General features: G+C 54.8%; 4 protein-coding genes across 4 annotated transcripts; 1 reads left to right on the forward strand and 3 right to left on the reverse strand.

The window, feature by feature from the left end:
• Positions 1-1675: 1675 nt before the first annotated feature.
• CORC01_10654 (uncharacterized protein) lies at positions 1676-3310 on the reverse strand (the record flags this gene model as incomplete). The annotated part of the gene is made up of 1 exon (XM_022622281.1): positions 1676-3310. The coding sequence occupies one exon, from the start codon at positions 3308-3310 to the stop codon at positions 1676-1678; it is 1635 nt and encodes a 544-aa protein (XP_022471243.1).
• A 328-nt stretch (positions 3311-3638) lies between these two features.
• CORC01_10655 (uncharacterized protein) lies at positions 3639-3842 on the forward strand (the record flags this gene model as incomplete). The annotated part of the gene is made up of 1 exon (XM_022622282.1): positions 3639-3842. The coding sequence occupies one exon, from the start codon at positions 3639-3641 to the stop codon at positions 3840-3842; it is 204 nt and encodes a 67-aa protein (XP_022471244.1).
• Positions 3843-5440: 1598 nt separating this feature from the next.
• Positions 5441-7462, reverse strand: CORC01_10656 (uncharacterized protein; the record flags this gene model as incomplete). The annotated part of the gene is made up of 1 exon (XM_022622283.1): positions 5441-7462. One exon carries the CDS (start codon positions 7460-7462, stop codon positions 5441-5443), a length of 2022 nt encoding a protein of 673 aa, XP_022471245.1.
• Positions 7463-12617: 5155 nt separating this feature from the next.
• On the reverse strand, positions 12618-14978 carry CORC01_10657 (uncharacterized protein; the record flags this gene model as incomplete). The annotated part of the gene is made up of 1 exon (XM_022622284.1): positions 12618-14978. The coding sequence occupies one exon, from the start codon at positions 14976-14978 to the stop codon at positions 12618-12620; it is 2361 nt and encodes a 786-aa protein (XP_022471246.1).
• Between the last annotated feature and the right edge of the window lie 199 nt (positions 14979-15177).

Below are 15177 nucleotides of genomic sequence, written 5' to 3' on the forward strand. Positions count from 1 at the left end.
CTTACCTTTCCGGAGATGAAGCGTGACTTCTCAATGCTGTAATGAAATTAGAACAGATACTGTAGTAGTATTTTAGTCTAGTTCAAGAATTGCCACCTTCCACGTAGTTGTTTGACCTTGAGAGAGGTTCGATATTCCTCTCCGCTGGTCATCGAATGATCTTCAATGCCACTCGTTGTACAACAATAATGAGATGAGATTTTGGGCCTTCATGAATACGTGTAACAGCATGCGTCAGAAGATTTCTTGACTTCGCAACCCTTACATCATGGTAACACGAAAGATAAGAGCGTCTAAATCGTCGAATCGTTATTATGTGCTTCTACATCTATTGACCATTCAAGACAGCCTTTATCAATGTCCTTTCATGTCAGATCACAGTCGTAAAGACTTGCATGTTGCTCTTGGTTTCCCGCAGGATCTCGGTACCGGGAGCAATGAAGAGAATAAACTTGGCTGAATTGCGAGGAAAGAAAAAGGAGGAGAAGAGTGTGGTGGTGTATGAGATGCGGTGAGGTGAGGGTGAGGAGCAAGAGTAGACGTTATCGCCAGCGGCCAAGAAGCCATCATTTATATCTCATCTCGACAGTATGGTTTGCCTTCTAGTCAAGGTACGCCTCCCCGATATGTTCATTCCGTACTTGCCCCATCATCTGATATTCTTGCACTGAACTCCAGCCGCGGGCGGATCGCAGTGTGAAGGACCATGATACCAATTCCATAATTCAATGAACTCAGGGGGAGGGGACCTTCGTGAAACAAACCGCCATTAGATCAATAAATTCAAGTAGCCGCTCCCAAAACCTGGCATGTGCCAGACTCTCGGGGGCCATCTAAGTCGGCGTATCTCCACAGACTCTATGCACCTCACCTCAATGGATAATCGTGATGACTTGCGAACTAAAGGAAGCCCTCGTTGCTGTGGATGAGAAAGTTTTCTTGGCTGAAGTTGACGTTCACAGTTCCACCAGTAGGTCGGTTGTCACAACATCGCTCTCAGAAAAAGTCTCGGCCACTCCTCTACTCATTCTGTTCGTCCAGTTACCACCCCAGTGAGTCTTGACCCAAGTAGGGAACGTCGAGAAGAAATACTGAAAAGCCCAACGCGCATATGCCAAGCCCATCTCCAAAACGTCGTATCCGCGGCGAACCCCAGCGGAACCTCACGAGCTTGAAAGGGGGTCAAGAGAGGAATAAGAATCAACAATAACACTGAATAAACTCCAATATTACCACAGTAAGCTTGATTTACAGTGGACGGGGGGAACCACGAACGACTCTGGTCCCGGGGCTAGCAGCTGGCGTGATGTGATGGTGGACTTTAGGGGTTTAAGACTATTCTGAACGACCGACTTGGGCCCCTGACAGAGTCTACTTCGGTCAAGCCCAGGCTTCTTTTCCCGTCCGGTTTCGGTCTCCGTTCTTTTTTATAGAGGCAGGCGGCAGATCACGTTGAGAGTATTTCATAAAGGAATAAAGTAGATGGGTATGACTAAAGTATGTTTCGCTTCGGCTTGCGTAGAGCAAAATGACTAAACGCAGAAGGGTGCCTGAGCACGACCCCTCGAGATAGGTATTCAAAGTATACATCATTGGATAGAGCAGAAGAAAAAAAAAGGTTCATAAGATATGCCTAGAGCACATAAAAACTCCCGGTGAAAGGGCAATCCCCCCTTCACCAGCTGTAGCACAGATCCCAAAGCGGCACGCGAGTGCTGTACAGCTCGCCGCTCCACATCTTTGTCGCGAATCCGGTCAAGTTGAAGTGGAAGTCCGTCGCAAACTCGACCCCGTTCTTGTCAGCGCAGATCAACCCGTCCTTGGGCACGTCGGCAATGATCTCGGTGGGCTTGCTCGTGACGTTGTTGCCGCTGACCCCGAGGTACTGCTCGCCGCGCAGCTTAAACACGTTGTCGAACCCGGGCGTCGCCGTGATGCCCGAGGTAAGGTCCACCAGCCCGCCGAGGAGCTTGAACGCCAGCTGCACCGTGACGTCGGCCGACGCGTCGAGGTGCACGTCCGCCGCCTGGGTGATGTTGGCGTAACTACTGTACTTTGGCTCCCACCCGGTCGCCGACGACTGGCTCCCGTGGAGGAGGTCGAGGTGGACGTTGCCCGCCGGCAGCGACACGCTCAGCCCGGCCGTGACGCCCACGGCGGCCGATACATTAAAGTCCAAGCCCACGGCGAATGCGACACCGGGGCCGAGCTCGACGACGCCGGGGACGGAGACGAGGGAGTAGGACAGCGCGTCGGGGGCGTATTTCAGGGTGTGGCTGTAGGCGGCGGCGACGTCGGCCGAGAGGCCGACGGCGGAGTCAAAGGTGGTGTCGAGGTCAAAGTACAGGGCCTGCAGCTTGAAGCCCCAAAAGTTGTACTTAAGGTAGCCGGAGAAAGTGACGGTGGAGCTGAACCAGGCCTCGTCGGCGGTGATGTTGACGTATTGGCCGTCGCTGTAGAGCACCGTGTCGTTGGCGAGCCCCTGGGCGAAGTTGAGGGAGACGGAAGGGTCGAGGGTGAGGCGCTTCGAGAGCGAGGCGGCCGGGAGGGAGGTGAAGGACATTTCGCACTCGCCGGCAATGTTGGTCAGCTCCTCCTTGGATGCTGCCACCGTGACGGCGAGGGCGTCCTTGCTGGACGTCAGGCCCGTGGCGAGGAAGAAGCCGCGTTCGAACTCGGCGTCGCAGTTGCCCATATGGTTGGTGATGAGGATGAAGCCGTCCTTTGCGGCCTCGGACCAGCCCTGGACGGCCTTGTCAAAGGCGTCGGCGGAGGAGAAGGAGACGGTGAGCTCGTCGTCGCCGCAGACGACGTTGCTGACGGCGTCGACGTGGTCGAGGACCACGGCGGGGTTCTTGAGCGCGAGCTTCATGTCGATGGAGCCCTGCTGCTGTGTGTCCGTCGCCGCGTAGTAGAGCGAGACGTTTGTGGCCGGGACGATGTTGACGGGGTCCTTTGTGTCGATACCGGGCGCGACGGAGGCGCCAAAGGTGTGTGTGGTGTTGACGGCCGGACGGAGTTGCTCGGGCTTGACGGCGAGCGGCTCGTAGGCCGGGATGTCCTCGATGACATGCGCGGCTTGTACGGTATACCCTTCCGTGGCCGTGGAGGTCGGCGTCGGGACGGTGGTCAGTGTCGAAAAGGAGGGGGTGGGGGCTGCTTGCTCGGGCTGGTCGGGCATCTCGACGACGATGTAGGTGACGCGCTTGACGCCATCGGCGGAGCAGCTGCAGCCATCGGCATGGGCGGCCGCGCTAGAAGCAAGGAGGAGTCCGGCCAAGAAACGGCCAACAATATTGGAGCGAACCATTATGAGGGTATCCAGAAGAGAGAGAGAGAACAAAAAAAGGGACCAAAGAGTGAGGACTGGCGGGTATTCAGAGCGAATGTCGTTGGGAAAAAGCGAGAGGACGCACAGCAACGAAGCTGGCCTGGCTGATACAAAGCGTGACTTGATGAAGGCGAGATCACCGATGAGGAGATGTCTACAGCTTCAGCATCGTGAGATTCGACGAGAGAGAGGCGGCCACTAAGCCTTATAAGATGCGGCTTATCTCGTCTCTCCCTTCATCGTCTGTTCTGTCTGTTCCCACTTACCCCTTCCCCTTCTCCCCCTTTACCCAAGGTTGGTTAGCCATATGCCAGATCAGATGGGTCTGTCGGCAATGGCGCAGCTACCGGGGCGGAAATCGAGCAAGGTGTCGTCGGGGGGTGGCATCACGCGCGTGACTGGACGAGAGCGGACGCAGCCGAAAGATGGTGTCATGCCTATTCGGGCTATGAGGTTATCTGACTTTCCTCTCCATAGCAGGGGGTTCGTCAGAAGAGGATGGAGAAGATAGAAGGAATAGTGTTGTTGACAAATTGCAACGTTGACGGTTTGGAACTTTGGAAGCCACTCGATAAGGTTCTTCACGAGGTCACAGGGTCTTGGACATTGTCGGATACTGGCCGGAGGTGGGGAACCAACGCTTCAGGGCCGGCTAGGAAATCCGAAAAAGCCGTCTTGGGCTCTTGGAAGTTGGGGACAAGGCCATGGAAAGGGCTCCTCGCGTCTTCCCCGGCAGATATGACAGCACAAAAGGCACGTTTTGGGCCAAAAAATATCCATCCATCATTGGTGATGGAGTCGTGTCGTGTGTGGATGATGCGTCGTCAGGTGGGAATCAGGTGGAACAGAGTCAAAGAGTCTACCAGGGAAGGGGTTTCCTTTCTTTAGATATGGACCCTTTTTCCTATACGGAGGAGACCAACGCAGTTTATCAAGCTCATAGGCTCCGGATCGCATGCGTGCTTGTCGTTGGGCCATTGTTGATCATCGAACCTTGGTCCACCCCTTATGATCAAATCCATCGACAAATCCTCTCAATGGGGATCCCGCCTCTCTAGCCCGGATGTGACCACCCAATTGGGATGTCAAAGTCCACACCTTTATTGCAATTGGCCTACCGCTCCCCTGTCGTACATGTCAGCGTTTGCTGCCCTTGCTCCTTTGGGGGTGCGGCGGCACCCAATGGCGGTCCGTTATCGTCGTACCTGAAGCTAGCAGATGTGTGACAGGGTTGCCCGTGCCATGGGCTCCGCTGGTCTGGCCATTCGTGGGTGTTTAGGCCGCCTCTTATTTCTTCGACCCATGGGAGAGAGAAAGTCGGGACTAGCTCAGAGCCTCAGACAGGTCGACCGTTGGTTGGAACGGCGATGTCTGAGAAGGGGACCCCATGCTATTTTGACTTCACTCGTCCGCCGACAGAGGCAGGTGTCAACTCTGGTTGGCCATGATTATTACTGGAAAACTATCGGCGGGTCTATTGGTCCGGATCTGGCCGTTCGCAGCGGTGTCAAGGGCCGCTCTGATCTCGCTGCTGACTTGGTTCTCATTTCCTCCTCTCCCTCGAGTCCCCTTCCCCATCGGTTCTCACTTCTCAGGACGGACGGCGCACGACTCATTCTCCATGTCCAATTGTACATCGTATAGCCCTTCCAGTGTTCCATGGACCACACAACACTCACACCCTGCCGAATTCCGAAACTCTCGCATGTCTTCGCTTCAGTTTCGGTCACTAGCCTAGAGGCCCGCAAAATAAAGGATATGAGCATGAAATGGAATGCAAGCGCGCCGGAATGATGCCGATGGTGAACTGGGTCTTTCTTGTTCCATTTCTTTTTTTTTTTGCTCAAAATCGGCCATTGGCCTTGACTCGCTCCTCCGTCCAAGCGGACGAGAGGAGAGAAAACAGAAGATACGAGGCGGGAAATGTTGTGTGTACAAAGTCGTACGTAGTATGTACATGAAAACTCGTCAAGCCCAACCCCTTTCACCTGTTGAAGAGATGTGCTCAATGCGACGACTCCTTCAAACTCCTTCTCTCTCTCACACCTCTCTCAAGCCCCCTTTCATCATCCCCACAAGGTAGGATTGCGTCCTCTCTTTTTCAACTATTCATTTATGAGTGACGTAGACGGTCTTGAAGACGGTGTGGGCGACGCACTTGCCGCTGTGAGAAGGGGCGGCAGTGGGCTTGGGGCCGCGGGTCTTGGTACGGGTGCGGGTCTTCTTGGTCTTGGTCTTGGAGGGGGCGGCGCCGGAGGGGGTGCCGGAGGGGGTGCTAGGGGCGGAGGGCGCAGACGACACGGGGGCATGAGGCAGGGTCTCGAAGATGGGGGCGGGGGCGCCGGCGGGGGAGGAGACGGAAGCAGTCGGGGCAGAATAGGCGGGGGCCTCGGCGGGGACGGATCCGGATCCAGAGGGGGCAGGGGCGGCCGGGGCCGGTGCTGAGGCGGAGGCGGAGGCGGAGGCGGAGGGGGTGTAGGACGGGCCAGTGGGCGTGTAGGCCGTGCCAGAGATGGTCTCAAAGATGGGCTGAGGGGCGGAGCCGGAGGGGAAGGTAGGATCGGCGGAGTTCGAGACGCTAGGGGCGACGGCATCGACGGCCTCGGTGGTAGAGGGAGCGGCGGCGACGGGAGTGGAGGGAGCGGAGGGAGAGGCGACGGCGCTGGCGGTGGGGGTGGAAGAGGAGGCCGGCGCAGCGGAGGGGGCGGCGCTAGAGCCGGCCCCGCCGGTCATGCAGGCGAAGGACATCTTGGTGACGGGGGAGCCGGTGACGGGGCCGTTGAGCTTCCAGGTCATGGAGACGTAGGGCCAGCAGATGCGGCCATCGGACATGGTGACCATGTCGCCGGCGACGTAGGTGTCGTCGGCGCTGATGACGTCGCCAATCTTCTTGCCGTCGCTGCCGACCATCTGGAACTTGGTGCCGGCATAGGGGCCCTGGCAGCCCATGGCGTCAAAGGCGCAGATAGGGTTCGAGATCTCCTCCCAGGTGATGAGGGCCTTGGAGGCGTCAAAGGTGGCGGCGTGGGCGTTGGAGCAGTCGTTGGAGCCCGAGGTGATCCAGTTGATCTGGGAGTCGCCGTCGGCGGTGCCGACGACGGACGAGGCCTGGGGGCCGACGATGGTGTTCTTGTCGGAGAAGAGGGCGATGGCGACGTTGCGGTTGTTGGTGCGGTTCTGGGCGTGGGTGTAGCCGTCGCCCATCCACGTGTTCTCCGTCAGGTCAATGGCGCCGCGGGAGACCCAGGAGAAGATGTACGAGTCGGCGCCGATGAAACGGGCCAGGCTGGAGTAGGAGCCGGACATGCCGCCCATGGCCTCGTTGGAGGCGCCGTTAATGACGTGCTCGTTGGAGATCTTGACATTGTCGTTGGTCATGCCCTGGGACTTTGTGTTGAGCCAGATGGCGCCTTGGTCCTCGGCGCAGATGGAGGCAAAGGGGGCCGCGTCGGCGGCCTCGAAGGCGATACCCGTGTTGTGGGAGCAGCCCCAGCTGGAGGAGGCGCCGGAGATGGGGGTGAGCTTGCCGGTGGTGTCGATGTAGCGGATGGCATCGCCAAAGTGGCCGGTGGCGTCGCCCTTGTAGGCGGTGATGACAATGTAGGCAGCGTAGTAGCCGGCCTTCTCGGAGAAGACGAGATCACCGTTGACGTCGGGCGAGGCCGCGGCTTGGCTGCCGTCGACGTTGGGGCCGCCGAGCCAGGTCTTGAAGGTGGGCTCGGTCTTGCCGGTAGTGAAGCGGTAGAGAACGGCGATGGCGTCGTCGGTGCCGGAGCCGGAGAGGACCTCATTGGTCATGAGGGCGAAGCCGTCGTTGTGGGCGACGAGGCCGGCGGCCTCCTTACCGCCCGAGACGGTGATAGGGGTGCCGGTGGCGGCAAAAGTGGTGGGGTCGATTTGCTGGACGTGAACGCCCGTCTCAGAGGAATCGAGGTACGCGAGCCAGGCCGACTTTCCGTCGGGAGAGACGGCGAAGGGGGTGCGGCGGTGGTGGGGGAGGCCGGTCCAGTATGACTCCTTGATGGGGTTGAAGGACTGGATGGTGGCGGCGTCGACGTACTTCTCGAGGGAAGACGACGTCAGCTGGGCGACGGCCGCGGCCGCGAAGCCGAGGACGGAGAAGAAACGCATGGTGTATACTGCAGTTGAGGAACTTTCAAAGTCCAATAATGAATGATAGTCGGTCGGTTGGTGATGTTCGTGTTGTCTGTTTCGTTTGGTTGCTTGGAAAGGACTACAGCCTTGAATGAGTGAATGAACGAATGTCTGTTAAAAAGAATGTCGGTTGGGCAAGGAGATGGTCAACAATCCCTTGATCGCAAAAAGAAGAGAAGAGAGGAAACCTTGTTAAGAGCTGGGAGGTGTGGTGATTGCCTCCATTTAAAGAAGACATTGGCGCGAATGGAGCCTTCAACAAGATCCCCGTATTGGAACCCGCACCACGACCAACAAACATCCTATCCGCTCACAACTAGCATAGGCCAGCATACGGATCCATGGACTACCTACGTAGTAGTGTGTACACAGTAAGGGGGGCTCGGCCGGGACTCGGGAGAGTACCGCCGTCGTGGCGTCAGCGACAGACAGACAGACAGACAGACGGGACGACAGGGCTAGGCATGGCCCGAATAGAGTATGTGGTTCTTCATCCTCGCGCGCCCCCTCTTTGCAATCTGGATGGGCGTATATGCGTGTAAGTCGATTGCACACGATCCTGGGCTGGTCAAATCTCCCTGGCCGTTTCACCACAGCATACGCGGCGGAGGATGCAATTTCAACTGTGCCCCACCCCGTTCATCCCGGGGGCCCGGGGTGGCTTTTGGACTTTCACTTTGGGTGTGAATTGTGAACGCCATGGGGCGCCATGAGACGCCATGAAACGCTAATTGAGCAGAAGAACAGTTAACATGGAGTAGCGGTGGACAGACCAGGCGCTAGAGTTTCCACGTCTCTGGGCGAAAAGGCCATCGATTAGTCCGTAGGGACCATCGAAGATGCTTTGGCGGGAGATGACGGCCTTCAACTTCCATCGGTCCATGTGTTACTCTTTATTAAACTACCGTCGTTTCTCTCAGAGCCGGCCGTTGTCTCGTTTCTTCCCGTCATTGCCCAGGTTCCCCGCTGTAGTCGACAGCGTTCCCCTGGAGAAGTGCATGTTTGTAAGCTCTGAGTTTTGCAGGATCCCGCTCAATGGATACATGTAGACGCCCGGGAGGGATTGTCATGCCCGGATTCACGGGCAACGCACTGCCCTCAGCGGGGGCTTGCCTTAACACCCGATCTTAATTCTCAACTTCAGACGAAGGGCCTCTGAGCTCAAGGACCAGGCGTTACATGAGGCATAGTCCAACAAGAAGACTAGAGTGCCCTAGGATGGAAAGAAGCCTGCTAGCGCCCACTGATCGTCTCCTACCAAGAAGCCTACCGGTACTTACAGTACGTAAAGTAGGAGGAAGCCGAAGAAAAAAAAAGAGCACCACCTCAGCGCCTCGCCCTCCCGCCCACTCCTTAATTCAAGTCAAACAAGTGGGTGGTCCAGGGTCATCGTAGCGCATTCCACCAATGGGCCGCCGTCTGTTGATCGCTTGGTTTCAAGAACCTGGTTTCAATATCCACTCCTCTCTCTAGGCCTTTCTGTCGTTCATCTTTCGTCTGCTTTTTCAGCTTTTCCATCAGCCAGAGTCGTTTGCTTGGGAATGCTCCGAAAATCCGGGGAGCAGGGCACTCGACTTATCAACCGCTGCACACTACGGAGTACTACCGGTAGGTGCCTTCGTACTGCTGTACGACCACCTACTCACTTAGAGCCTGGCGTCGTCAGGGATCAGGAAGAAGAAGAGATGAGCTCGTCAACCCATGATCCATCAGCCATGAGCTCATTTTCCAACTCTTGATTAGATTCATCTTGTTGGCTGCTCCCCCCTAATCAGTTTAGCATTGGGTTCAGCGTCGCGGCCCAGGCTCGGTCCCGTCTGTTCCTCTCCCGTTTCTCTTCCCTCGCTTGCAAGTTCGTCCTGTCCATCCCCTCATCACACCTGTCATCACCCGACGGGGGTTGCCTTGACGCTTCAGCGTTTACCGAGTCGCACCTAAATTGTCGGTTGATGACTTACCATGCGAGTTGGGACGATGATTACACTCTTTTTGACATTTGGTTTTAGAGGGGGTTTTCGTAATCACGTCCGATTGATTTGACTCCGCGATTCTTTGTCAGCCACATGAACCTCATCGTAGTTCCATCGTCTCATTTCCCGCGTACTCCGCGTAGTGGGAAACCCTTCTTCCTATAGTGAGCTGTGAAGCCATCTCGAGCTGCTTCGACTTTCCATCGTCCGCAACTATGATTATCGACGCAAGGAGGGGCCTAGAGATACTCCGCAGTAAGTCGACTCTCGCGCACCAATTGTCGCACCAGCAGAAGAATGGTTTTCTTTTTCCTCGTCTTCACATTGATATCACCAACGTTTCTCTGACAGGACACCCCGAGGTCGCTGACATCACCTCACCTCATGCCAACGCTAAAACATCCTGACCCATCCTCTGAGATTCCACGGACCCCATGCAGATAGCCGCCTTTGCCCTGCGCATACATAGTAGCATCGAGCAATATTCGTGGATTCTGCAAATCCCTCAAACGATCCAGTCATCTCACTGAAAATCTCCGACAATCTAGACCTCTTCCTCACCCAAAGGGTGGAGGATCGCCTGGGAAAGCTTTCAAACCCAGATCCCTGTCACGACGAACATCCCGCCCCCTGACGCTAATCCCATCAAGCCACATACTATCAGTTGACTAACGTAACCCCGAGAAATTCCCAACAACTCCGTCCGGCATTGCATGCCGATAACGCCAGCCCGGAACAATTGTAAGAAACAGCCGGTAATCTCACGACGCCTCCCACACTCTCAAATCTCAAATGGGCAATCTTAGAAACATGTTAACCTTTGCACGTACGTTCGTTCTCTGCAGATCCTTAGATGAACTAGGCCCATATAGAAACAACGCAAGTCGTAAAATTACCAAAAAAAAACTCTATCTCGAGGCAATTCGCTACGAGGCGTAAGAACGAACGATTCCCGCAGATTTGTTGAGGGCATAATTTCTGGTTAACGGCGGCAATTCAGAGCCGTGCCTTTTACTCACGTTACAGCCCCAGAACCTCATATCAATGGTTACTTCCCTACAAGCCTTCCAGGCTCCGAGACGTCAATAATTAGGAGATGTAGGATGCAGGCGTCCGCAGTCGCACACGAGGCGTATAGAACCTGCTCCGGTTTCACCCAACGACATCCACGTTCATCTCTTTGCCTAAATCTCAGTCCTATGATTTGCCGCTACTTATTGAATTATTGCTCCGCAGACAAATGAGGTGGCGGGTGACATCCCAGCCTGGCTGATCTGAGGGTCCCCCTGCTACCTTCATTTTCTTCTCAATCGCAGTCTACTTAGTAGAGGTTCCGGTGTACAATCAGCAGTGCTCGCTCACAGAAAGTCGTTGGTCCTGGTCAGACGGGGAACCCGAGAAGCCTCAAGAAGTAATGAAGTTGCCTCAACGTGGACATTCCCAAGCTTTCAAGCTGATGGCCCAGCTGCGTCTGTATCACCCATTGTGGTCCTTTAGTACGCGAGTATGAGAGTCTGGGAGCGGTAACAGGGAACGATGATTAGGTAGTTATAGTGTTATTATTCAATCAAATGAGCCAGAGCACGCGCATGATAAAGGCCGGACATCCTGATGAAGCCATACGAGTTGCACCGTGATTTATCTCAGGTAATATACAAAGTGGTAACCTCGCGCATGTCCCCCTCTACTTTCCCTCCGAGTTCGGGATGACTTCAACAGATTCCCCATCTTACATTGCAGCACTGACTCGGATAAGCGAAAATATCCTTTGATACACGACGTATCAAAGAGCCAACTTGAAACGAAGATAAGGCTTCTTCTCTCGAAGGAACCTAGCCAGGGACACCTCATTCGATCACTCGAGCTGATTTCGCAAAGAGACCGCATGAACCCTCAGGAGGGGGGCCCTGCCACAGATCGACACAATGTCACTTTTCCTGAAATGAATTTTTGGATGGGCGTACGTTCTAGATTCTCTAACGTCCCATCGAACACTGATCCCTATCGGGTGGGAAAGCGCGACCGACATTACGATCGGCTTATCCGCAGTATGATCCCAGATTCCGCCGGTCTCGATGATCAGATAAAGCTAACAAAATCCGTAATTCTTCCTGTAAAGTTCAGCCCGACACATCATGATGAAAGGTAGGAAGAGAGTTGGGGTTGCCGTTCTAACACGTTCGCTACTCCCAAACGCTGACTAGAGTTGAGGGCGCACTCTTGAACGCTCCTCTTGCTGTCCATAATGTGCTGGCTAGGGGAATTCCCGGATATCTTGTCCAGGGGGCTGTTTCAATCTGGAAATTTCCTCTTTTTATTGCTTGGGTGCTTGTGGCCACCCAGTTCAAGTTGATAATGAGCGAGTCTCCCGCGTACTTGATTAGCTTCCTCAACCCAAATCCTAAGAAGGCATTCATTGCCGAGTCTCATGGACCGTGGATTTTGGCTTTCTCGCCAGGACAGAACTGGGTATCTTTACATTATGAGTATTTGCCTTTCTCTGAGTCAATTTGCTCGATTCATGTATATTCCCCTGGTGAGCACCTCACACCTTTTGGCTTTAGGCCTCTTTCGGTTTGTGGACTCGTAGTTAACATTCTTAATAGTCCACATACTCTCGAAGAGGGAAAAAAGAAGGAAAGAAAGGATCTTGATATGAAAACTGGTCGGTATGTATTTGAAGGTAGTCTATCTACTTTGGGGATTTCAAGATTGCGAGTGGCAAGCTCACCTCTCACCCAGAAGCTAAATGAAAATGGTTTCAATGGCTTATCATTATCCTCTCCCCTTGTAGCACATGGTCATCAGCTCTTTCTGAGAAAAGGGTCACTCTGGGATTTGTCGGGCGACGTGCTAATACTCACCCTGTGCTACAATACATGGCCCATCTTCACGGTAGGTGATAGAGCGCCAAATTTTGAACGGAAAGCATGATAACGAGGTCTAAACATTCATTTACTTTCTAATGAACACAATATTGATCTGTCACTGCGTAAATACACAAAGTATCTACTCAGTGATACAGATCCTCAAAATAAAATAAAGCAAACAGCAACCGCCCAGGGATCCACACATAACCAACAACGTGTCTTTAGTTAGTAGAAAACGATTGCTAGAAACATTAACAAAATAATACCATCCATGTTGTCGAGTTGAGATGCTCAACTGCCACCAACCGTAGGCAGTTGAACTCCCATCCTACCCCCAAGCCTCTCAATCTCGTGCAGAAACCAAGCATTCTGGTCCGTCGCCATAGCCCAGTCCATGACGCTGTACCGAATCGTGCCAATCCTCGGCGCGAAACCGTGAGAATACCGCTCCGAGTACGTCACCTTGGGCTTCGCAAAAGGCAGCACCCGCGGCACCTGCACCAGCGCCACAAAGATCCTCCTCCTGCGGTCGTCGGCGTCCCCCCGCAGACCGTCGTACAACCCTCCCCACCGCGCAACGATTTGCGGGTGCACCGCATCGTCCCTCATCAAGTCCGCCGCGGCGTGCGAAAACTTGGCCTCAAAGTGGGGAAAGGTACACGCGGGCAGCGGCGTGTCGGGCTGCCAGCGCTTGATGCAGCTGCGGACGCCATGCATTGTCGGCGCGTGCTCGTCGACCAGCTTCACCATCTGCTTCCACGCGCTCCGGTGGACGACGCGGTTGTTTTGGTGTTCCTTGCTGTACACGCGGCCAAAGAGGACCTCGATGACTTTGAGCTCGTCCTTGGGGTCGACCCTGGCGCCGTATTGAATCAGGAGCTCAACGGCCCGGGCATCGAGCCAAAAGACTGCATAGTGGAGGGGCGTCAAGCCTTCCCTGTCCGCGATGTTCGGGTCGGCGCCGTGTTGCAGGATCCACTCGACCAGTCTAGGCCGGTAAAAGTTTGCGTCACCGAGTGCGTGGTTGAAGCGGTGGCCCAGGAGAGCCAGGAGCGGCGTAGTGTAGTACGGCTCTATCACGCTGTTAATCTGCTCCGTACCATCTTCTGACAAGTCGAACATTGCTTGTGGGATATCGGGATCGTCCACGAACGGATGTATGAAGAAGAGCTGGAGCGGAGTGTAGTCACCAAAGTCGGGTACTTCAAGGATCGAGGCATCGACCCAGTATCGTTGCGAAATTTTGGCCATGACGTCTACATCAGGCTGCCCGAGGCGAACATTCCCATAACATGATAGTGCATGAGAGCCCATAGGATGACTCAGTAGCAAATGAACAGCCGCTTTCATGGCGAGACCTAGTCCCCCCGGGCTCCTGGCTTGCAGATTAGAGGCCGAATCATCCGGAAGAAACACATCGTGAAGCGGTGTCACCATGAAGAACTCACCGTTGTTCATGTTCTCGCTAGATTTGATTCCAGGACAAGCTCCAAGCGGGTGAGCGCCTAGTTCGAGTAGCGTCTGGATGTGAGCGACGTTGAGCTGCCTGCATGCGAGGCTGAGAGCCGTCTGAGGGATTCTCCCGAGAAGCGCCGGGTGGCTGACGAGAAGAGCTGGTCGCTGATCTGCGCCTGCTGTGGCCTCGTTCACGTTGACGCCCTGCCGGACGAGCTCTCTGATTGCCGTAGAGCAATCTGTCTGACGGAGACAGACAGCATGGAGAGCATTGAGACCGACCTGAGGGGGAGTTTGCAGCGGCGCGCCAGATAGGGTCAACTTGAGAACCATCTCACCGGAGATGGCGTGGTGAAGCACCGGAAGACTCATCTCGTGGATCGTCAGGCCCCCATGATCAAAGTCTGCGCCTCGGTTGATTAACATATCCACCAACTCGAGGTGATTTTGAGCAACAGCAACAGCAAGGAAGAGCCCAGCCGGATCAGCAATCTTACTTAAGAACCGTGGTGGGAGAGACGCAATGATGTTTTTGGACATTACTAATGCATTTTGAGGAGCTAGCATGGCGGCGTGGAGGGGCGTGGGCTTGTCCAACAAGTCTTCGTTCAACGAATGCTCGGGCATAGACTCGAGGTTTTGAACAAAAGGACGTGGTTTCCATTTGGCCGAGGCTTTACAGGCGAAGCTGAGCGCAGCGTTGGCACCTTTTTGCAGAAGCAGGTCCACGACTTGGGCGTAGCCTTTCGATGCGGCCACCATCAGGGGTGTCCACGAAGGAAGACGATGGCCGTATGGTGTGAAATCTGGTTTGGCCCCCGGCTGCTCTAGGGCCTGGCGGAGGAGATTCGCGTGGTTGTGCACAGCGGCGTGGTAGATGGCTCTGGGGTTTTCGCTCGTCGCATCCCATCGGAGAGTAATCCCGGTGATGGTTTGGTGGTAGTATTTGTTGACCATGCCCGCGTTGAGCATGGCCATTGTGGGATGCATCTCCCGAACCTTCGATATGATGGTCCCTATCCTCGTCAAGTCCCTGACAACCTCGTCATCGTCGTCGTCGTCAGTAGTCGCCGAGTACATCGGCTTCGTTGTCTCCTGCAATTCCTTGCCAAGCCATTCAGCAATATCGAGATACAGTTCTGCGGGCAACTGTATCCGGAAATTGCTCGGATCCACGACCGGGTCTAGAAGTGACATGATGCGATTTGAACCGAGAACTGGTTTTTTTGCTTTTGCAAGAGACACTTGAATACGTCGGTCTGTGTGATCTGTGATATCATCTGTTATCCAAGTGTTCATTAGTATGCAGGCGGGCCTGGCTATATATAAAGGCTTCTTCATGGCTCTCGACTGCTGGTGCTGCGACTCCAGGAGTGGAAACGAACGTCAAAGACCA

Source organism: Colletotrichum orchidophilum (assembly GCF_001831195.1).
Source record: "Colletotrichum orchidophilum strain IMI 309357 chromosome Unknown Scaffold_107.1, whole genome shotgun sequence".
In the NCBI taxonomy this organism is placed as follows: domain Eukaryota; kingdom Fungi; phylum Ascomycota; class Sordariomycetes; order Glomerellales; family Glomerellaceae; genus Colletotrichum; species Colletotrichum orchidophilum.